General features: G+C 36.1%; 1 protein-coding gene across 14 annotated transcripts in view; it reads left to right on the forward strand.

Moving 5' to 3' along the window:
• Positions 1-3,856: 3,856 nt before the first annotated feature.
• The window catches only part of PCDH15 (protocadherin related 15), an 874,382-nt gene continuing 854,613 nt past the window's right edge, over positions 3,857-23,625 (forward strand). For all 14 annotated transcript variants that reach the window (XM_068961317.1, XM_068961319.1, XM_068961315.1 and 11 more), the window contains exon 1: positions 3,857-3,947. In XM_068961317.1, coding sequence (XP_068817418.1) covers positions 3,857-3,947 — 91 coding nt within the window. The remainder of the gene's footprint in view (positions 3,948-23,625) is intronic.

The raw sequence follows: 23,625 nt of genomic DNA on the forward strand, positions 1-23,625 counted from the left end.
CAATTCTAGAAAGTGCAAAACTAGTAAAGAAAATAGATACTGCTTTTTTTTTAAGTTTGTTTCTAATATCATTTAAGTGTTTTCCCTTTATTTTTAAAATTTAAACACTATTTTCTGTTTCTTAATGTTGTAACATTTCTTTAGAAAAAGAAAGAGGAATTTAAGCCATTATTTTCACAAATCTTATGTATACTTCAGGTTTGGGAAGAAGCATGCAATATTTCTCCTTAGTATACAGGAAAAAATGCAGCAAGCTATTCTGGGCCTCCATGTAGTTTGAAACTAGAACCATGTGCTTTCTTGAGATTTTTTTTGTCCTTTATTGTAATGGAATAAGCAGAAATTTCAAGCTTACAAGCTTCACCACCACTCCAGCCACTCATGAGTTTTTACCCTTGAGCCTGTGAGGATATCCTTTCCTCCACAGAGTAGAGACAATAATACCTACCTTAGAGGTTTCACTCAAGATGAGTTGAGAAAATGTATGTTTAACCACTTTGAAGACTTCATAGATGCTGAATCAAAAATGCTCATGTTAAGCTTTGTGGAGTGCTCACTCTGAGGTATTCTTCTAAGCATGTATTTATAGCCATTTACCTAATCCTCCAAATAAATTTGAGGTAGGCACTATTGTATCTCCATGTTAATAATGAGGTAAGTGAGACAGAGATGCTATTTCATTTGCTCCATCATAACTGGGAAGTTGAAAAACTTGAATTTAAAAAGAAGCCCCACTCTAATAAACTGCTCTTTAAATGACTAGCATTTGTCAATTTTATTTTTTTCTTTTCCTGCAATAAACATGTATCATTATAGTTGCTTGATATTTAATGATGGGCTCTATCTTTGCCTAGAAGTTATAAAAGTAGAAGCTGAGTTCTTTACCAGTTAGAGGGGGAAAATATGTGAGGGTTATATAAAAAGAACACTCTTTTTATTAAGATAAAGAAACACAAGAAGAATAGATTCCATTTTAGAAGGTCTAGTTCTGTGACTTTAAATTTATGGACCATGGATTTCATGACTATGGGCCTCCCTGGTGGCTCAGATGGTAAAGCATCTGTCCACAATGTGGGAGACTGGGGTTTGGTCCCTGAGTTGGGAAGATCCCCTGGGGAAGGAAATTGCAACCCACCCCAGTACTCTTGCCTGGAGAATCCCATGGATGCAGGAGCCTGGCAGGCTGCAGTCTATGGGGTCGCAAAGAGTCAGACATGACTAAGTAACTTCACTTTCACTTTCATTCCATGAATAAAAATTGTTTGAGCTTGTAATTTTAATATAACTTTAAATAAATTACATATTTTGCAGGCTATTGTGCAAATAAACCTTACAAAATACACAAAAATAAACCAGAAATACAAATTTAGCAAAATATATGCAAAAGTAAACTTCAAATTATTTCCTTTGTGCATTCTGAAGGACCTTACCCATGAGTAGTTTAGTAGAGAGAATCCCTGTCAGGAGTTGTACACTGAAGGACCTTAGAAGACAGTATGACCTGCCAGACGCTTTTAGTCATTAAAAAGTTTTGGGCAACCATCTAAACACTCAGCAGCCTCACGTGGAAATTTGAAATTTACCATGGAAAACAGAAATTTATCATGTTCTGGAAAATCAGAAGACTCAGTAACGCTGGTTTACAATCCCAGGTTTCTCCAGAAACACCCTGCACTTTTCAATTTATCACAGGCTTCATGGCCTCTCTTGCCCCTTTAGGCTAATTCATTTTTTCTTTTCTGATGGAGATAGAAAACTGGCCCATCTGTTCGCAGGCCACTAACACCTCATTCAATTTATTTATTTACTGGCAGATTGCAAAGAAAAACAAAAGAATTTAAATGAAATTAATGCAAATGCTTCCAAAGACAAATGTGGTAAAAACTGATGGCTTATTCTTAGTCTTTATGACATAGTTAAGTCAATCTCTTGTCACTCTACTAAAAATGAATTTCTGTTTTGATGTTGGGTTTTTCTACGTAATTCCATAAGACAAATGGCTATTGAAATTTTATGTAGGACACCAACAGCTTAACATCTTAAATAACTGCAAAAACTTATATGTATAGTTGAACTGTTCTATACCTAAGATATACCTCAGCAGTGGCCACAGGACTGGAAAAGTTCAGTTTTCATTACAATCCCAAAGAAAGGCAATGCCAAAGAATGCTCAAACTACCACACAATTGCACTCATCTCACACGCTAGTAAAGTAATGCTCAAAATTCTCCAAGTCAGGTTTCAGCAATTCGTGAACCATGAACTTCCAGATGTTCAAACTGGTTTTAGAAAAGGCAGAGGAACCAGAGATCAAATTGCCAACATCTGCTGGATCATCAAAAAAGCAAGAGAATTCCAGAAAAACATCTATTTCTGCTTTATTGACTATGTCAAAGCCTTTGACTGCGTGGATCACAATAAACTGTAGAAAATTCTGAAAGAGATGGGAATACCAGACCACCTGACCTGTCTCTAGAGAAACCTATATGCAGGTCAGGAAGCAACAGTTAGAACTGGACATGGAACAATGGACATGGAACAACAGACTGGTTCCAAATAGGAAAAGGAGTACGTCAAGGCTGTATATTGTCACCCTGCTTATCTAACTTCTATGCAGAGTACATCATGAGAAACACTGGGCTGGAAGGAGCACAAGCTGGAATCAAGATTGCCGGGAGAAATCTCAATAACCTCAGATATGCAGATGATACCACCCTTATGGCAGAAAGTGAAGAGGCACTCAAAAGCCTCTTGATGAAAGTGAAAGGGGAGAGTGAAGAAGTTGGCTTAAAGCTCAACATTCAGAAAACAAAGATCATGGCATCTGGTCCCATCACTTCATGGGAAATAGATGGGGAAAAAGAGGAAACTGTCAGACTTTATTTTTTTGGGCTCCAAAATCACTGCAGATGGTGATTGCAGCCATGAAATTAAAAGATGCTTACTCCTTGGAAGGAAAGTTATGACCAACCTAGATAGCATATTGAAAAGCAGAGACGTTACTTTGCCAACAAAGGTTCATCTAGTCGAGGCTATGGTTTTTCCACTGGCCATGTATGGACGTGAAAGTTGGACTGTGAAGAAAGTTGAGTACCAAAGAATTGATGCTGCTGAACTGTGATGTTGGAGAAGACTCTTGAGAGTCCCTTGGACTGCAAGGAGATCCAACCAGTCCATTCTAAAGGAGATCAGCCCTGGGATTTCTTTCGAAGGCATGATGCTAAAGCTGAAACTCCAGTACTTTGGCCACCTCATGTGAAGAGTTGACTCATTGGAAAAGACTTTGATGCTGGGAGGGATTGGGGGCAGGAGGAGAAGGGGACGACAGAGGATGAGATGGCTGAGTGGCATCACTGACTCTATGGACGCGAGTCTGAGTGAACTCCGGGAGTTGGTAATGGACAGGGAGGCCTGGCGTGCTGCGATTCATGGGGTCACAAGGAGTCAGACACGACTGAGTGAATGAACTGAACTGAACTGAACTGATACTGAAGATAAATTCTGTGACTTAAAATGATTGGCATTTGATTCACTCACTGGGTCTCAATTTTAAAGGTGTTCTAATGTCATCAGTATGTCAACATCTCAACTTACTTGCTTACAAAGTAAGTAACAGAATGGATGTCTTTTCTTAGAGATTGCTCATCTGCAAACTCATGTAGATGAGTTCTGGTACGTTAAACAATTATGCTACTTTGATAATGGATAGTGTGGCACAGGTAATTAACTATGAAGTCATTAAGGCTTTTCTGTGCTGTAACAGGTGTGTTTACCTATAACAGATTAATGAACTTGTCAAATATTTCTTTTTCCCTCTTTCTATTTCAGATCAACCTTGAGTGGAATTCGACAGAAGATGTTCCAACAGTTTTCTCTCTGGAAATGGTTCGCTTCAGGGATTATCCTTGGTTGTATCTTCACTGTCTGCTTGGGCCAATATGATGACGGTAAGTGTGCTTTTACTCTGACCTTTACGTTAGCCAGGATTTCTATGGAAAATGCAGCACATCATAGAAATGAATAATGCTAATTTTTAGTTCATTTTTAAAAGTTGGCCACTCCTTGCAATAATTTACTTTAATTAAAATAATCTTACAAACGTAACATCTGATGCACTTTGTTTCTTAATAAGGATTGCAATATGGTGGAAAATCCAGTGTTCAGCCTCTGTTTGAACACTTACATGTTCTCACTAAAATAATGCCTAACTGTTATAAACAACATGAAATTCTATTTGCTAACCATGAGACAAACACAAACAGTAGCCTTGGATAAAATTAGGAATATGAAAAATATAAAAATTCCCTATGAGAAGAGATATTGGAAGGGATCAAAGGTGGATGTCATAAGTGATTTTTGCACTTAAATTGGGGGGTTTAATGCCCTCACTATTTTATTTGGAAAGAGTGAAAAAGTGTAAAAGACTTGGCATTAGACTTTGAGTCATTCCTTAATAATAACTCAGTCATTTGGTAAAGATACATTAGCCATCAAGCTCTATGGAACCATTTAACATGTAATATCTGCAATGACCCAAATGTACCTATCTTAGATATTTCAATATTGATGGCATCTGTCTTTGAATACTACTTAATGGGAATGTGGATCTCTCTATCTAATAGAAGAAAAATGGATAAATTTTCCCATCTTAGAAGTTCGCTATTGAAGAATACTATTTTGTTCTGTCATTATTATGCTTATTACTTTTACTAGTCATTTGTTGTTGTCATGTTACCTATTTGCTCCTAGAGACATCAAAGGTTATGAATTGTGTATGTTTTTTTGTGATCTTTGCTTGGCTAAATTAAATAATCTGATGATAGATGAATGACTTTATCCCTCATACAGTGTTCAAATTGTATACATATTAAAGCATTCTCTGTCCTCCATAGTTAGAAAATCATGCCTCATTAGGGATTTGCAGAATAATTCACAATATCAACTATTTTCATAAAGTCAACAGTCTAATCCCTTGGAAAGTTCAGCTAATTAGCACAGTGTTTACTCCAAGTACGTCTGAATTTAATGTCCCTGTCATTGCCATTTATAAGGATTGTGAGTCTCCAGTTTAACAACAAAGTCAAAAGTGTAGTAAGAAATAAATAATGTAATTGCTACTTTAAAGCAAAAATAAAAATCAATGGAACCTAAAAATGCATGACTTTAAAGTAAAATAATACATTTTAATTAATGCCTCAAGAATAGATGGCAAATGAGTGTGTTAATATTTCTTCATGCCATAAGGCATTCTATTTTTATTCATAGTGTTTACCCTGAGATGGAAGAACTGTCATTGCTCATATTAGACTTTCACAAACCCTGTACTTTTTAGCAATCTAATTTAGGTTATTGGAGGAAATCATCTCTGGTTTAACCTGTAATGGTATAAATTAGCTTCTTTAATAAGTTCATTTCAGCTCTTGGTCTCTCTAAATGTGCTTGTATTGATAGCTTCCAAAATAAGATCGTCAGGTCACCACTGACAATGAAGTAACTTTCTGAAGAAGAGTATAGCTTTACCTGCCAAATTAGATTTCACAGTAAGGCTGCCCCCTCACTGCACTCATGGAAAACCTTCCAGCCACAGTTAGAAAGCCTTTTTAGTTCTTTCCTCCTGGAGGTAAGTTGCTCAACACCTAGGAAGACTGAAAGGACCAGAACTGTGGCAAAGAAACAAAAATTTTGTATAGGTTTTTTATAGAGGTTTCTCAGCTTTATGTGCTTTCCAGCATTCCTTCTATACTTGCATCCTCTGATGCCCCTCTAGAAGTAATAACAATTCCTGTAGGTCACCTGCTTCTCTCTGGTCTCCTTCAGTAAGGGACTCTGACATCACTTTTATTTTATTGTTCATGAAAATGGTTTTCACAGCTACTGTTTTTTAAAATCCCCATTAAAGTTTGAGACCATATTATGCAGGAATGAAATCGGGAGTAAACAAAGCATGGCTAACGCACAAAAGAACACAACTGAAATATGTGATGTGGGTTTCTTGAGCCAATTTTTCCTATCCAAATGCTTGAGAATGCAGGTGTGGGTTAGACTACAGGAAAATGTAGTGATAATGCTAATCATGGCAGAAATGTGTGAAAAAAAGTTTAAGAGATTCACTGGTTGGATTTACTGGTTGGAGTAGCCTGTCTGATAGTTGACACCTTACTTCTATACATAGTTAGGATCTAAGATAGAGAAATATGAAGGTGGAAGAATTTTAAATACTCTAAGGCTATAATAGTATAGCAGTTTATATTTTTCTTATGTTAAAGAATAGAATTCTCCTCGACTTTCAAATGAAAGGTTTCCTGTGTTTATTCTGTGTAGTTCCTTACTTAGGCATATGGAAGTTGGAAGGAAAAATACTGTTAAAAATAAAAAAAAAATACTGTTTATTTGAGAAATATTTTATCATTAAATGGAATATTCTAGTATTATCCACATGTGTGAATCAGCTTCTAAGAAAAGTTTACCGCATAATAGTTGTTTTCAAATTTTTTTACTTAAGAAATTGGGCAAAATTTTGAGTCTTTCAATATTTCTTAAATTGTTAGGGTAAGTTTTTGGATTCAATAATAAAATTTGCAGATGACCTATTTGTAATGAAGATTCCATTTGTTTAATAACTGCAGGTTTAAGAAAGAATAAATATATAATTGAGATTGATAGTATTAAATTAAATTTTAAAAGTCAGAATTTAGCTAGCCAGTAGAATATTGGAAAACATGATTGATTTATAGTTTTAGTAGCCACTCTAGCCCAATGTGAAAGTATTAGGATTGCTATTTTAGCATAGAGTTTAATTCATTATCAGTCTTGCCAGTTTTATTGAAATGGGAACAAGTGCTGTGATCCCAAATCGAATGTGGGGAGCCTGCACAGGAGATGCCATTGGAAGCAGAGGAGGCAGGGCTATCTGTTAAATTATGTATTATGTGGAATAAAAGATATTAAGACCATTTTCCTTATTCTACCATATTATTCACAGTGAGGTAAAAAACCAAGTTGTCCATGGAGTTTGTGTTTTTTATTTTGTTTTGATTTTGAATAAATTAGTGAATTATGAAAGGGAGGGAAAGAAGGGAAGGAAGGAAGGAAAATGGTATATAAGGGGTAAGTTTTATTTTCACTTTTTATTACTTTCTTTGCATTTTCAGATTGTCCATATTGACTAGATAATACTACCATGATCAGATAGGAAAAGTATTTCTTTAAAAGCAACCATATATCATAACGTTATAACTAACTTTGAATCAAAGAGAGTGTTAGAAGAGCTTTAAAAGAATATATGTGCCAATGAGTGTGTGAGTGTGTGTGTGAGTGTGTGTGTGTGTGAGAGAGAGAGAGAGTTAGAAAGAGATTACCTAAGTGTGCGCAGACCATGAAAGTCAACATAAGGTTTTTTTTTTTTGTTGTTGTTGTTTGTAAGGAAAGGGTTCTCCCTGACTGCTCAGGCTTTCAGCCTAGAAGCCAAAAATCTTCCATCCTGCCCTTGAACTATTATGTAACTTAGCGTATATCTATGAGATGAATGAAATCCTTATATACTGCACAACCAGAGCAACTGTCTGAAGAGATGCTGTTTACAATATCAAAAAGTCATATATTAATACTTCCTAAGGCTATTTCCTTATTAAGAATAACTCTCTGAAACTCACTTTCATGTAGTTTAATACACTATCTGACATATCACCAGTGTTCACTAAAATATTTTTTACATTTATTTCTATTCTTACTTCTAATTATGTATAAATAATTGTTTATTTTTATATGTTTATATATATATTTTTTTAAATGAGTATTTTGTGCTCCTGTGCACAATTTATGTATACCTTCCTTATATCTGCTCATATTTACTGAACACCTTGAAGACTCCCTTGGTGGCTCAGATGGTAAAGAACCTGCCTGCAATGCAGGAGACACGAGTTCAATCCCTGGGTTGGAAAGATCCCCTGGCAAAGGGAATGGCAACTCACTCCAGTATTCTTGCCTGGAAAATTCCATGGACAGAGGAGCCTGGCAGGCTATAGCCCATGGAGTTTTAAAGAGTTGGTCATGATTGAGCAACTAACACTTTCACTTTTTTGAAGACTTAACTTTGTTAAATTGCATTTTATTTTATTGTTATTATTTTGGCTGTATTGGGTCTTCACTGTGGCATGAGCACTCTTCACTGTGGCTCATGGACTCATTCTGGTTGCACAGCACTGACTCTAGAGCATGCAGGCTCAGTAGCTGCAGCACACAGGTTTAGTTGCCCCATGGTATGTGGGATCTTAGATTTCTAACCAGGCATAAAATTCACTTTACCTGCATTGAAAGGTGGATCCTTAACCACTGGACCAACTGGAAAGTCCCCATTTTATTTTTCAAAGTATTAACGACTATATTTTTTCTTTGAAGGGCTTACTAATTCAAATGAACCCTGAAATGAAAATTGAGGAACATTTCCAGGTGTATTGTTAGGCTTGTTAGGTAATCCATTAATTCATAGAAAGTCAGTGATGAGATAGATATGTCATCATTAAAGGTATGCTGCTGCTACTGCTGCCAAATCGCTTCAGTAGTGTCCTATTCTATGTGACCCCATAGACGGCAGCCCACCAGGCTCCCCCATCCCTGGGATTCTCCAGGCAAGAACACTGGAGTGGATTGCCATTTCCTTCTCCAGTGCATGAAAGTGGAAAGTGAAAGTGAAGTCGCTCAGTTGTATCTGACTCTTAGTGACCCCATGGACTTCAGCCCACTAGGCTCCTCTGTCCATGGGATTCTCCAGACAAGAGTACTGGAGTGGGGTGCCATTGCCTTCTCTGATTAAAGGTATAGCCATGTTTTAATGTCTGAGGCTAAAATTTTCTAAGATCTGACATTTAAGCCTGGAAACTTCATTTTTATCAAGTATGTCTAGAGGTCAGAAAGTACAGTGACAATGGTTTATACTAATAAAAGAGAATGGCATACAAATTACAATACTAATAATAACATTATAAGGAAAATAAAAACACCCAAAGAGCTGAAACATTTATGTTTCTTAGAATGATGTTTCCCCTCTTTAGATACCTTAAGCAGATTATCACATAGGGCACTGTTATAGCAATATCCTTGCTCATGGACTGTACTGGTCTATTTGTGGGATACATATGGTCCCCATAGTATTATTCTGGAAATGTTTGCAAACTTTCTTTTTTTTCAGTTTGCTATTTTGAAGTTTAGTTCAGGTCATCTTCCTCTTGTTAGCATTATATTTCTCTGAACATCAGTTCAGTTAGTCGCTCAGTCATGTCTGACTCTGTAACCCCATGGACTGCAGCACTCCAGGCTTCCCTGTCCATCACCAACTCCCAGAGCCTACTCAAACTCATGTCTTTCACATTAGTGATGCCATCCAACCATCTCATCCTCTCTCATCCTCTTATCCTCTCACCTTCAATCTTTCCCAGCAGCAGGGTCTTTTCCAATGAGTTGGCTCTTCGCATCAGGCGGCCAAAGTGTTGAGTTTCCACTTCCAAGGACTGATTTTATTTCTCTGAATATAGTACAGAGCAATAGTTTCTTTTGAGTCTGTTTCAATTATAATTAAAGATGATTATTGGAAACCCTATCTAAGTAATTTTCAATGAACTTGATTGTCTCTGAAACATTTTTCATTTAAATAATATTTCTTAAGGCAGCACACACATCAAGAGAAATTGAACAATATATATGCACACACTCATACATAATAGATAACACATTTTGAAACCACACATAGCCTATATTTTATGCAAATTTTAATCTTAATATAATAAAGGCATATTTTCTTATCTACCCCTTTCACTTTTTCCATCTTAGAGAGTGTATTTTTATTCAGAGATGTTAAATTCAAGTTTTCAGAGTAATTTTGTTGTTTTTTCTACAGGCTGAGTTTTAAAATTCTGTTTGTCATTTTTTCTTGAAGCTTTATAAACTTTTGGAGATATATATATATATATATATATATATATATATATATGCCATCTAGATTATGTTGTTATGGGATATTTAGAGTAATATGCCAAGAAACAGCACTTTCAGTGCTTTGCTGTTGTTGTTCAGCCACTGAGTCATCTCTGACTCTTTTCGACCCTATGGATTGCAGTGCACCAGGCTTCCTTGTCCTTCACCATCTCCTGGAACCTGTTCAAACTCATGTCCATCGAGTCAGTGATGCCATGCAACCATTTCATCCTCTGTCGTTCCCTTCTCCTCCTGCCTTCAATCTTTCCCAACATCAAGGTCTTTTCCAATGAGTCGCCTCTTCGCATCAATTGGCCAAAGTATTAGAGCTTCAGCATCAGTCTTTCCAATGAATATTCAGGACTGATTTCCTTTAGAATTGACTGGTTTGATGTCCTTGCAGTCCAAGGATTCTGAAGAGTCTTCTCCAACACCACAGTTCAAAAGCATCAATTCTTTGACACTCAGCCTTCTTCATGGTACAACTCTCACACCTGTACTTACTCCAGTAAAATTTTCTAAATTTCATTTCTAAATGTCTAAATTTCATTTCCAGATAAAAGCTTGGCTGTGTCTTCTGCTCTAGTTTGTACCCACGCTTGGGTACAACCTTATTTCCTCTTATTTCCTCTTTTTTGAAGGTGAGCAATCTTGTAGATCCTGTACCTCCAAATTGGATTTTGTTTTAGGGCAGAGGTTTGAAAAGGCATATCTTTTCTTGTTTCAGCAACGATTTCTCAGTAAGCAAGTTCAAAAATGTTAACTTTGCAGCTTCTCTATACTCTGACCCTTTGCCTAGAAGGATTGCTTCAGTAGTTTCTCCGAATACTAGTAATAGGCTCAATTAAAGCCCATCTGTACATCCTGGGAGCCAGAGAGATAAAGAGTGCAAAAAGTAAATACATAAACTCTGAGAAACATAAGAACAATTAGTGTACTTTTTTCTCTGTGCCAATACATACACACACCCACATCCCAAAAATATTATTTCCAAGGTAACTTAGAATACCTGTTGCTGCTGCTAAGTCACTTCAGTCGTGTCCAAATCTGCGCGACCCCATGGACTGCAACCTACCAGGCTCCTCTGTCCATGGGATTTTCCAGGCAAGAGGACTGGAGTGAGGTGCCATTGCCTTCTCCATAGAATAGCTAAGTACTGATATTTCAGATACTTTCATTTGTCCTATTGAGAAAGGGAAAGAAGTAGGTCTAATTCACTATATAAGTAATACAATACAATTAACGATCACCAGTAGGGTAGATCGTTCCCTCTTTGGTTCTAACAACCTTAAAAAAATGAACCCATTAAAACATAAAATACATCCAAATTGTGTGAGAAGGTAGAATCCGTTTTAACTGTTCTTAATAAAAATCGAAATTGAGCAAAAGTGTAATTATAATCTTGCTTGGCTCTGATACAACTCACAATAGAGTGGCTTTTCTTAGTTGGGTCTTTTCCCATCAAATCTCCGTACTTGTTACCATGACTTCTGCACCATATCCCTTAAGCTCTGCAATTTGGGTTTTCTCACATCTCTACTGAAAGTGCACTCTCTAAAGTCTCCAATGACTACTTTCTTGGACAAATCCTATAATTTTGTAGCATTTCAGCAAATAACACTATTGATCTACTTTTCTTGCAACTTTCCTTTCCTCAGTGATTCTTAGAACTGACTTTCCTGATTGTCTATATATCAGACGTGATCTTCCTGGTGAATATTCTACCTTTCTCTGGTTCGTGATTTTGAAATTGCCCCACTTTTGTTTGTATTTCCATAAAGAGTCATATTTTATAATGAGCCAGTTTGAGTAATTTTGGTCATGTTCTGCTTTCTCTAGCTTCCCTTTCACAGTACTTTCAAATTATTACATGTCCACTGTACATATTCTTTTTCTCTAGACCACATTTTCACTTCTCTATAGAACATTTATTTAGTTTGCATTTTAGTGAATATCAACTCCATGAAAAATATTAGGGGAACAGAAATGAGGCAGTTATTTCATTCAAGTATAATAATGAGGTATATAGTCAATACGATGATTTATATAATCATAGGTGCATATATAGTGCGTGTTTTGGGAGAATACAAATGCAAAATCTGCTGAAGATTTTGGAGTGAAGTAGTCAGAAAATGTTTGCAGGATAAATTTTTATTTTTCAAGGTAAAGAACTGGAAATTTTGGAAAACCTGAACAATCCTGAATACTGGTGCTCTAATTTAAGATGTATATATCTTAGAATTGAGGATTGTATATCCTGTTTTATGACCTGTTCAGAGAAGATTTTGCTCAATTCTAATTATACCTTGAAACCAAATTGCTCATTACTCCTTGATGTTATTACTAATTATGTTAAGTGAGGAAAGGTTGGTTAAAGGGTGCAAACATTTAGTTATAAGATGGATAAGTTTGGTAAATCTAATGTACAACATGGTGACTATAGTTAATAATACTGTAGTATTGTATGCTGGAAACTTGCTAATAGAATAGATTTTAAGTATTCTTACAACACTTAAAAAAAAAAAAAGAACGATTGAGGTGATGGTTGTGTTAGGTTATGTTAATTAACTTGGTTCTGATAATCATTCATTTTACAGTCTATCGGTGCCAAGTCATATATTGTGCCCTTTAAAAATATACAATTCTGTTTGTCAATTACACCTCAAGAGAACTGATATAATTAATGTCCATCTTCCCCTTTATATTAAGTCAAATAATGTTTGTTTCTATGTTTAGATTATAAATTTCCAAACACAGAAAATATTGTTTACTTTTTGTTTCCCTCAGTACCTGGCAGAATGACCCAGTTAGTGATTATTTAAATTAGTATGCCTTCCATAAAGAAAAATAGAACTGAGAGATGAAGTGTCATTTAATAATATAGGAGCAAGTAGGTAACCTTTATGATAGTACTTGGAGTTCAAACAGTAATTCAAAGACACATTTAGTGAGGGTTTGATTTCTATGACACTGCTCAATATTGACATAGGAACCAAAGCAGTCAATAATTATCTCTGCTATGGAGATATTGCACATAGCAACCTTTTTAGGATTCGATAGGAAAACAGAGTTTAGGTAAATTATATAATTTTTTTAGAGACTCGGTTTTTATCCCTTGAGGGTGCGTCATTTAGAAAAGTCTTTGTATAAAATTCAAAGTGAATCTATCCTTTCTCCAGTCTGTTTTCTTTTTCTGATTATTAGCAGTTGTTCTGGGCATTTTGTTCATAATGTTGGTGGATCACACTGCACCAGTTGTTTCTGACATCAGCCTCTTAGTTCCAGATACCAATCTTTACCTGCTCTTATAAGATACTATACTGCCCCTCAGGGCTGCTCAATCAGCCTGCTCAGTGATGACTGTTCAGCCACTCTGAGTTTATTAGGCGGCTTTATTGAATAGTTGGAATACTGATGACGGTTGTTCAGGCTTCTTAGATCATGTATGAAAAGGACAATACTAACTCAATCATCAATATTTTGTATTGTTATATCTAGAATTTGGCCACAGTTGGTCCGTTGAATGCATAGAATGCAATTCTGCTGGTATCCTCATAGAGGAAAAGCTACAGCATTTTAATGTAACATGAATAATACATTATGCTAATTTTTAATTCATTCATTCTTCAGGTATAGCAAGCACATGTAACATCTACTGTGCACATATAAACTTTCTAACAATTATAGCTAATATTTATTGGATGATTTCTATGTGACAGCTTACACATAATACACACTCTACTCACGTTGTATTGATACACTTATATTTGATACATATGATGTATGTTCATGAGTAATACACATCCTATATCATTACATTCCAGTTATAGAAGCTTATATAGTTTTATACAAATGCTTTTAAATGGCTACTAGATGTCAAGCCTTGTTCTACAAACTGCAGATATGTGCGTGCTTCGTGGTTTAGATGTCCAACTCTTTGTGACCCCATGAACTGGAGCCTGTCAGGCTTCTCTGCCTGTGGGATTTTCCAAGCAAGAATACTGGAGTGGGTTGTCATGACCTCCTCAAAGGGATCTTCCCAACCCAAGGATCAAACCTCCATCTCCTGTGTCTCCTGCTTTGCAGGAAATTCTTTACTACTGAGCCCCCAAGGAAGTCCCGATACAGCAAACAGCAAAATAGACCAAAAAAAAAAAAAAAAAAAAATCCTTATTTTTCTGAGGTTTGCTTGATATTTGAAGGATACAGAAAATAATCCAACTGCTAAGAAAATTATGTAGTATATTAGTATATGAAAGAGGTTATGTCAAAAAAAAAAAAAGCAGGGAAAGGGATATTTTGGGGAACATAATTTTAAATAGGAAAGTGTGGGAAGAACTTACTAAGAAGTACCCTTGGTGTAAATTTCAGAGAAGATTATGGGAAAATTATGGTGATTGAAGACAGTGATCACAGTAAGTGAAAGGGAATTGAGATGGAGACATGCCTATTCTGTTTGTAAAACACAATTGCCAGCAAACTGTGGTGGGTGAAATGTGGGGCAGAGTGAGGTAAAGGGCAGAGAGATAAGATCAGAAAGTTGACATGGGTGAAGGCAAATTGCCCAGGCCTTGCAGGCAGTGGAGCACATTGTCTTTTTCTCTCAGTGAGACGGAAAGCTACTGGAATGTTTCAAGCAGAGGAGTGAAATGATTTCACACAAGTTTTTTAAAAAAATTGCCTTGACGCTTGTATTGAGAATCATCAGTTAAGATCAAGGTGACCAGTGAGAAATGTATTAACGATATTCCAGGCAGAAAATAAAAAGATAGCTTAGACCAGGTTTTAATGACAGAGGTGGTAAATATGGTTGGCTGTCAATGCATTTTTGAGGTACATCAATAGAGTTTGCTGGTGTGTTGGATACAGAGAAAACAAAAAATATAGCATTTAAGTATATTTGATACTAATATATTTGTTTTAAGCATCAGGAGTGTCTGAATGATCAACGTGGTCAACGATCATGAAAGGAACAAATGTGGCTAGAAATGAACCATAAACACAGTGATCATATAGTGTAGGAAGATAAGAAAGAATAAAAAAGAACATTAATATGTGAAGATAATTAATGAAAGGAAAACTAGATGAGAGTGGTTTACTAAAAGTCATAGGAAAAAGACATCTAAAGGAGAAAGTGATCAGCTGTGTCAAGTCTAATCAAGTAAGATGAAATGTGAGAACGGAATATTGAATTAACAGCATGGCATTCACTTGTGGCACTGATAGGGATGATTTGAGGTAATGTTGAGAATGAAAATTTGCAGAAGTTTCAAGAGTGGAAGAAGAGGAAATGCAGGGCATTTGAAGAAATAGAAAGATTTTTAAAAATTTTTTTCCTTTCCTTTTTTAAATCTTTCTTTTCTTTTTAATATGATGGCAGTACTAATAGGTAAAGAAGAATAAGCTTAAGAATACACACCCCACCTTAAGTCCTAGTAGTGTAAGGATATAATAAAGCAACCGCCATCCCGGTGAGGCACTGAGAGAGCTACAGAGAAGTAGCATCTTCTGGGACTAGCCAGATTTCTAGTAGAGCAAGAAGAAAGGAATGTTCAGTAAAATATATATTATTTAATCTATCTCATGTTCAGTAAAACACCATAAGATAAATTCTATTGTTGTTCCCATTTTCCAGTTGAGGAAACTGAAGCTTTAAAGATATAAAGTTATCTCACGTAAAGTCATACAGCCCTTATATCTAAGAGTCATAATCCTAGCTTAGGCAGCCTGGCTTTTACAGCCTGCGTATAAAGTGCTACAGTAGTCATGAAAGCATAATGATATGAACATCAATCCATGGAACCTTAAGAGAATGATGGAAATTATTATCAATTTCTACTATATGTTCTTTTATTTTACATATATTTATTAGCATATACCAGTTCTGTGCTACATTTGGGGTTGAAAATACGAATAAGATATATTTCTTGACCTCATGTATATTAATGCCTACATTATATGAAACATCAGCAAAAGGGATTACACGTATATACTGTATATAGATTGTGAGAGGCTGAAGTTAAAAAGATGACATTTATGTTGCCTTCCTAGAGGTGTGCTACAGACTGTATCAGATGTAGTTAGTGGAAGAAAGACATAGGATGAGACACTTTAGAGCTACATGGGAAAAGGATAAGGAGTTACTTTAGATTTAAATCTGGTACATATAAATTCCTATGTGCAGTCAAAGCAAAGAGAACCATGAGAGGATTAATGATGAAGCATTGGTATGTGGGATATGAAAGATCATCTCGGGCACAGTAGTTAAAGCTTGAGCTTTGGAATCAAATAGACTGTGCAAATCCTGGCAAGATCAATATGTGATTTTTGATAAATTATATGATCTCTCTGACTCTGATTTCCATCTATTAAACAGGATACAGCAACTCTGATTTGATTGCTGTTAGGATTAACTGATGGCATGTATATAAATTGTTTAGCATGCTTTCTAGCATATAGGAAATGATTAAAATATATTTGGGGTATATTATAATAAGTACTACTATTTTCAAATTAAATAGACAAGATAAACAATGTTACATTGTCATTAACCAATATTTTCTTTGGTTTCTTTTATCTGAAAACATTTACACAAACACACAGGCCACACATATAATCACACACTATATTAAATCGACCGTTTCTTAGAACAATCACTATGCTTTCTACACACATATTTCTGCATACTACAATTCTTTGAATGATTTTCAGCCCATCTATCCTGTTAACTTTTCAGCTGCATTTATTAAAGTGTCAGGCATAGAATTTATACCATTTCAGTTTTTTAATAATTTTATTTATTTATTCATTTATTTTTGGCTTGCTGGGTCTTCGTTGCTGCACAAGGGCTTTCTCTAGTTGTGGGCAAGGACTAATCTTTGAAGTGCACAGGATTCTCACTGAAGTGGCCTCTCCTGTTGTAGAGAAGGGCTCTGGGGGGTGAGGTTTCAGTAACTGCAACTCGTGGGCTCAGTAGTTGTGGCTCCTGGGATCTAGAGCACAGGCTCAGTACATGGGCTTAGTTGCTTCACAGCATGTGGAATCTTCAGGATCAGGGATCCTAATGCATGGCTCTGCATTGGTAGGTGGATTCTTTACCACTGAGCAGCCGGGGAAGCCTCACCTTTTCCTTTTTTTTTTTTTTTCTATCTTTTGTTTACCTCCTTCAAATTTTTCTTAATTTTTATTAGTTTCATTTTTTAAAAAAGAAGCTTCCTTTAGCTCCTTCTTATTTATCTTTCTTCACTCATATCTGAATACTTCTCAATTACTTTATTCTTCTCATTTTTAAAATATGTTTCACTGAACTCTGTCTTATATTCTAATTTCACCTCTCTCCTGTTTCTTTGTCTAGTATTCTCTCTGTCTCAAATTTTGTTATCTTTCTGCCTCACTTTAGCTAATTTAAGTTCTAGAAAGCACAATAACCATTTCCTTGGCTATAGGTACTTCATATTTCTAACTGCTAGGTCTACTTTTAGAAAATAATCTTAACTGGACTTTTAGCCTCTTTCGTTATATAAAGAATTGGATAGTATTTTAGACCAAAGGAAAAAAAATTCCAGCATGTATTTTCATTCTCATAATATAAAAATTACCAGAATGCACACACATATTTTAAAACCTCTAAAGCTTCTGTCTATTATCAGATGAGGAACTCTTTAAAGGAGATGCCATCCAATTTCCTTTCCAGTGATACTGAACTTGGGAAAAAATTCAATTTATGCTCTAACTTTCCAAGATTTAAATTCAAACTAAGATCTTTGTCAAATATAACTTATTAAATATTAATTTCATGGGCATTCATTTGATAATACAAAGTGAGATATATTCCCAGAAAAATAAAACTAGAAGGAATATTGTCCAATGAATTACTGAGACTGGACCCAAGCCAGTGTAAGCAATGTGTGTTTATCACTGAGAGCTCCCTGGATCCATTAAACCCAATAGTCCTTTTATCCAGCCCATTTAAATGTGTTTTTTGAAAGCAGGTCCCCAAAAGGGGACATTTGAAAGCATTTGTAATGTGTTTTAGTTTTTTGTTGTTCAGCCACTCAGTTGTGTTCAGCTCTTTGCAACCCCATGGACTGCAGCACGTCAGGCTTCCCTGTCCTTCAGCATCTCCCAGTTTGCCCAAGTTCACGTTCATTGCATCAGTGACACTGTCCATCCATCTCATCCTCTGACACCCTCTTCTCCTTCTGCCCTCGATCTTTCCCAGCAGCAGGGACTTTTCCAATAAGTCATCTGTTTGAATCAGATGATCAAAACACTGGAGTTTCAGCATCATCTGTCCAGTGACTATTCAGGATTGATTTCCTTTAAGATTGCTATGTTTGATTTCCTTGCTGTCCAAGGGACTTTCAGGAGTCTTCATTTGATACATAAAGCTAACTGCTTCATTCCATAGCATGAACCAAAATTACAGAGGCTAATTTATTGGGTTGGCTAAAAAGTACACTTGGGTTTTTTGTAACATCTTAAAGAAATCTGAATGAACTTTTTGGGCAACCCAATACATTCTAAAAACAGTAATCTATTTATTAGGGAACAAAATTCAATGCAATGGCCATGCTAAAGTTAAAAGTTAGATAATGCCAACATCCTTACAAAGGAACTCTGTAATTTTAGATTTTCTACTAACCCTTTCTCATTACTGGAGAAGATTAATTATAGTAAAAACTGCTCAATAATGGAATTGCTAATAACGAATAACTAGAAACCTATGAGAAAGCCCTTTGAAAACAGAGAAGATTCAATCACATTCCCCCAAAGATATGTCCACTCGTAGTACTCCTTCTTGACCCTGAACAAACACATTGTGATATGAAATGTGGCAGTTTAAGATTGCTGATGTGTCTGTCTAGAGTAAACAAATAATAGATATTTTTTAAATCAATGACTTAGAATATAATCTCATTCAGAATTATATGGTTTTATGATTATTATACCCATATTTCAAATGGGATTTCTTTTTTGGATCTATACTAAATTGCAAATATATATTGCTCTAGCAAAGAACAAAAGTATGTATTTTAAAAAGTGTGACACACTTTCTTTAAAGATGTATAAGAGCGAGTAGATTTCAAAAGTATGTACAAAGGCAAAATGATATTCTTACCTCAGAGAATCTCAGAATAGACTCTCTTCTCATAACAGTTATGCATGCTAAATTTGGCAGCATATGTACTTGAATATATTATACTAATCAATTAATTATACTAAGTATATTAATCCATTGAATTATATTGTAAAACTGCACTAGAAAAAATAAAATATCCTCACTGGGACTTCTAAAATGCATTTCTTAAGTATTTTGTGAACATTCTTTTAGATTTGAGATTCAAAATCACTTGGAACAGGTTTAATATAAAGAGTTATTTGAAGAGATGCTTCTAAAATAAATGAAAAATTGTATGTCAGAATAGGTTTATCAAATTTTATCACCTCATTCTTATTCTCCACATTGGAAAGTTACAACAGACACTTATTTAAAAAGAAAAAAAAAAAAAAAAAAAACTTGGGTCAAAGTCACTTTAGTAAAGACTAATATGTGCTCAGTCTCTCAGTCCTGTCCAACTTTTTGTAACCCTTTGGACCAGAGTCCACCAGGCTCCTCTATCCACAGGATTTTTTCAAGCAAGGATGCTACAGTGGGTTGCCATTCCTTTCTCCAGGCAATCTTCCTGAGTCAGGGATCAAACTCGTGTCTCTTGTGTTTCCTGTATTTCAGGCAAATTCTTTACATGATGAGCCATGGGAGAAGCACCAGTAAAGACTAATATTTTATATAAAATACATTAGGGGCATTTATTTTCTTTGGATTTTGCTGTAAAATGTAAGGCAATAAGAGCAATGTAAAATGAACTGCCACCTATAAACTATACCCATTATGGTTATTCTGGTTTATAATTTAATTGTAATTGCTTTAATCAGTCAGAGACACTGATTCTTCTATAAATTACTGTACCTCTGCTAATGAATTAATTTTTCTATAATTCTATAATGGATATCTGTAATGCATATGTAATATGTCTGAGGTACTAATTGCTTTAATCATTATTCATTCATCCATTTATTTACTCAATACACTTTTATAGGGTCTTTACTCTAAGCCAAGGACTATGAGCAATGTTGAGGCAAGGGGATTATTCCAAATGGAGGGAGCAGATGAAGTCTCCATGATGAGAAGTATATATCAAACATGACCAAGAGTCTGCATGAAGGCCAGTGCAAATCAAATGCTAATGAAACTGAGAAGGTGTGTAGGGAACAAGGTTTACTGGAATGGATAATAATTTTACTCATAATTATAAGTGAATCCATTGGAGTTCTAAAAGTAGACACAAGAGAAGGAGAAAGTTGTGATGATATGATCTCCTTTATTCCAGAACAGATATTAGCTATAGTGAGGAGAATGGATTTGTGTAAAGACTGATGGAGAAAGATAACATTATAGACAAGATAAATACCTAAGGCATAGTACAATGGTACTTTAAGTGAGGGGTGGTTAGAAAATGAAATTGGATCTAGAGACTAGTGGAAAGATTTTTTTTTAAAGAAAATTGTATGTACATGTACACATTTCCTCCTCCAGGGGATCTTCCCAACCCATGGGTTGAACTCATGTCTTTTGTCTCTTTTGCATTGGCAGGTGGGTTTTTTGCCACTAGTGCCATCTAGGTAACCCACATGTACACATACATATATTGTTATAGCCACATGTTCCAGAAAACAAACTCACTCAGAAGGACAATGCAGATAGTGGAGCGCAGTTTATTACACCAGCGGGCCGAAGGCAGAGTCTCTTCTTAGCCAAGGACCCCAACCAGCTTTTGTGAAAATCTTTTATACCCCATGTGTATGTGTCGGAACCCACCACCCCAATTTCCTTGAGACTTACATAAAACAAAGGAAGGGTAAATACAATCACAATAACGCCATCATTCATGTGTTATGTGTTCAAACAGTTAATAATCAATAAGCCTGCGGTTACATTCCGATAGATACAGAAAGAATTTATGACCTGTCCGGAGGCAGGGGTGATTAGATTATATTTTTTCTTAGGCAATGAGCAACCTGGATGTGATCTTCAAGATTCCCCTGTCCAGAGGGGGTCTCATCCTTCTATTGTAGTTTCATAGGCACTAAGCACAGAGTTCAAGTACACTGGAGAGGTGGCTGGGCATGATCAGCATGAACAGGCCTAAGATGGAGTCCAGCTCTGTCTGTTCCCTCCTTCAATATGTATAATGCATGATTTATTGGGAAATCAGCAGGGAATGCAGTAAAAGTAGGCAAAGATGGAGATAAATGGTTACAGAGTAAGACTTTAGAGCTTAGCTGAGATAGAAAAGAACACAATTTTAGGGGAGAACATGAATTTAGATGTAGACAGATTGAGTTTGAAATAGTAAGTAGTTTGTTCAGAATGATGTGAAATTTTTGCAACAATGATATTAAGGAATTGATGTTTTACTCTGATTTTCTGATAATAATAGTAATAAGGTAAAAATATCATTATTCTCTGGATATGTTACTTAATGTTGCATGGAATTCAGAGAGTTAAATTTCATTTTCAGTTCAGTTCAGTTCATCCGATCAGTCATGTCCCACTCTTTGCGACCCCATGGACTGAAGGATGTCAGGCTTCCATGTTCATCACTAACTCCCATCAAACTCATGCTCCTTGAGTCAGTGATGCCATCCAGCCATCTCAACCTCTGTCGTCCCCTTCTCCACCTGCCCCCAATCTCTCCCAGCATCAGAGTATTTTCTGATGAGTCAACTCTTCGCATGAGTTGGCCAAAGTACTGGAGTTTCAGCTTCATCATCAGTCCTTCCAAAGAACATCCAAGACTGATCTCCTTTAGGATGGACTGGTTGGACCCCCTTGTAGTCCAAGGGACTCTCAACAGTCTTCTCCAGCACCACAGTTCAAAAGCATCAATTCTTCGGTGCTCGGCTTTCTTCACAGTCCAACTCACATCCATACATGACCACTGGAAAAACCAAAGCCTTGACTAGACGGACCTTTGTTGGCAAAATAATGTCTCTACTTTTCAATATGCTATCTAGGTTGGTCATAACTTTTCTTCCAAGGAGTAAGCGTCTTTTAATTTCATGGCTGCAGTCACCATCTGCAGTGATTTTGGAGAAAAAAAAAAAAAAAATCCGACACTGTTTCCACTGTTTCCCCATCTATTTCCCATGAAGTGATGGAACCAGAGCTTTAAGCCAACTTTTTCAGTCTCCTCTTTCACTTTCATCAAGAGGCTTTTTAGCTCCTCTTCACTTTCTGCCATAAGGGTGGTGTCATCTGCATATTTGAGGTTATTGAGATTTCACCTGGCAGTCTTGATTTCAGTTTGTGCTTCTTCCAGGCCAGCATTTCTCATGATGTACTCTGCATAGAAGTTAAATAAGCAGGGTGACAATATACAGCCTTGACGTACTCCTTTTCCTATTTGGAACCAGTCTGTTATTCCATGTCCAGTTCTAACTGTAGCTTCCTGACCTGCATACAGGTTTCTCAAGAGGAGGTCAGATGATCTAGTATTCCCATTTCTTTCAGGATCGTCCACAGTTTATTGAGATCCACACAGTCAAAGGCATTGGCATAGTCAATAAAGCAGAAATAGATGTTTTTTCTGGAATTCTATTGCTTTTTCAATGAACCAGTGGATGTTGGCAATTTGATTTCTGGTTCCTCTGCCTTTTCTAAAACCAGCTTGAGCATCTCGAAGTTCATGGTTCATGTACTGTTGAAGACTGGCTTGGAGAATTTTGAGCATTACTTTACCAGCGTGTTAGATGAGTGCAGTTGTGGAGTAGTTTGAGCATTCTTTTGCATTGCCTTTCCTTGGGATTGGAATGAAAACTGACCTTTTCCAGTCCTGTGGTCACTGCTGAGTTTTCCAAATTTGTTGGCTTATTGAGTGCAGCACTTTCACAGCATCATCTTTCAGGATTTGAAAAAACTCCTCTAGAATTCCATCACCTCCATTACCTTTGTTTCTAGTGATGCTTTCTACGGCCCACTTCACTTCATGTTCCATGATATCTGGCTCTAGATGAGTGATCACACCATCGTGATTATCTTGGTCTTGAAGATCTTTTTTGTACAGTTCTTTTGTGTATTCTTGCTCCCTCTTCTTAATATCCTCTGCTTCTTTTAGGTCCATGCCATTTCTGTCCTTTATCGAGCCCATCTTTGCATGAAATGTTCCCTTGGTATCTCTAATTTTCTTGAAGAGATCTCTAGTCTTTCCAATTGTGTTGTTTTCTTCTATTTCTTTGCACTGATCGCTGAGGAAGGCTTTCTTATCTCTTCTTGCTATTCTTTGGAACTTTACATTCAGATGGTTATATCTTTCCTTCTCTCCTCTGCTTTTCACATCTCTTCTTTTCACAGCTATTTGGAAGACCTCCTCAGACAGCCATTTTGCTTTTTTGCATTTTTTTTTCCCCCATGGGGAGGGTTTTGATGCCTGTCTCCTGTACAATGTCACGAACCTCCATCCATAGTTTGTCAGGCACTCTATCTATAAGATCTAGTCCCTTAAATCTATTCCTCACTTCCACTGTATAATCATAAGGGATTTGACTTAGGTCATACCTGAATGGTCTAGTGGTTTTCCCTACTTCGTTCAAATT

The sequence above is a fragment of the Capricornis sumatraensis genome, chromosome 23, assembly GCF_032405125.1.
Source record: "Capricornis sumatraensis isolate serow.1 chromosome 23, serow.2, whole genome shotgun sequence".
Taxonomy (NCBI): Eukaryota; Metazoa; Chordata; class Mammalia; order Artiodactyla; family Bovidae; genus Capricornis; species Capricornis sumatraensis.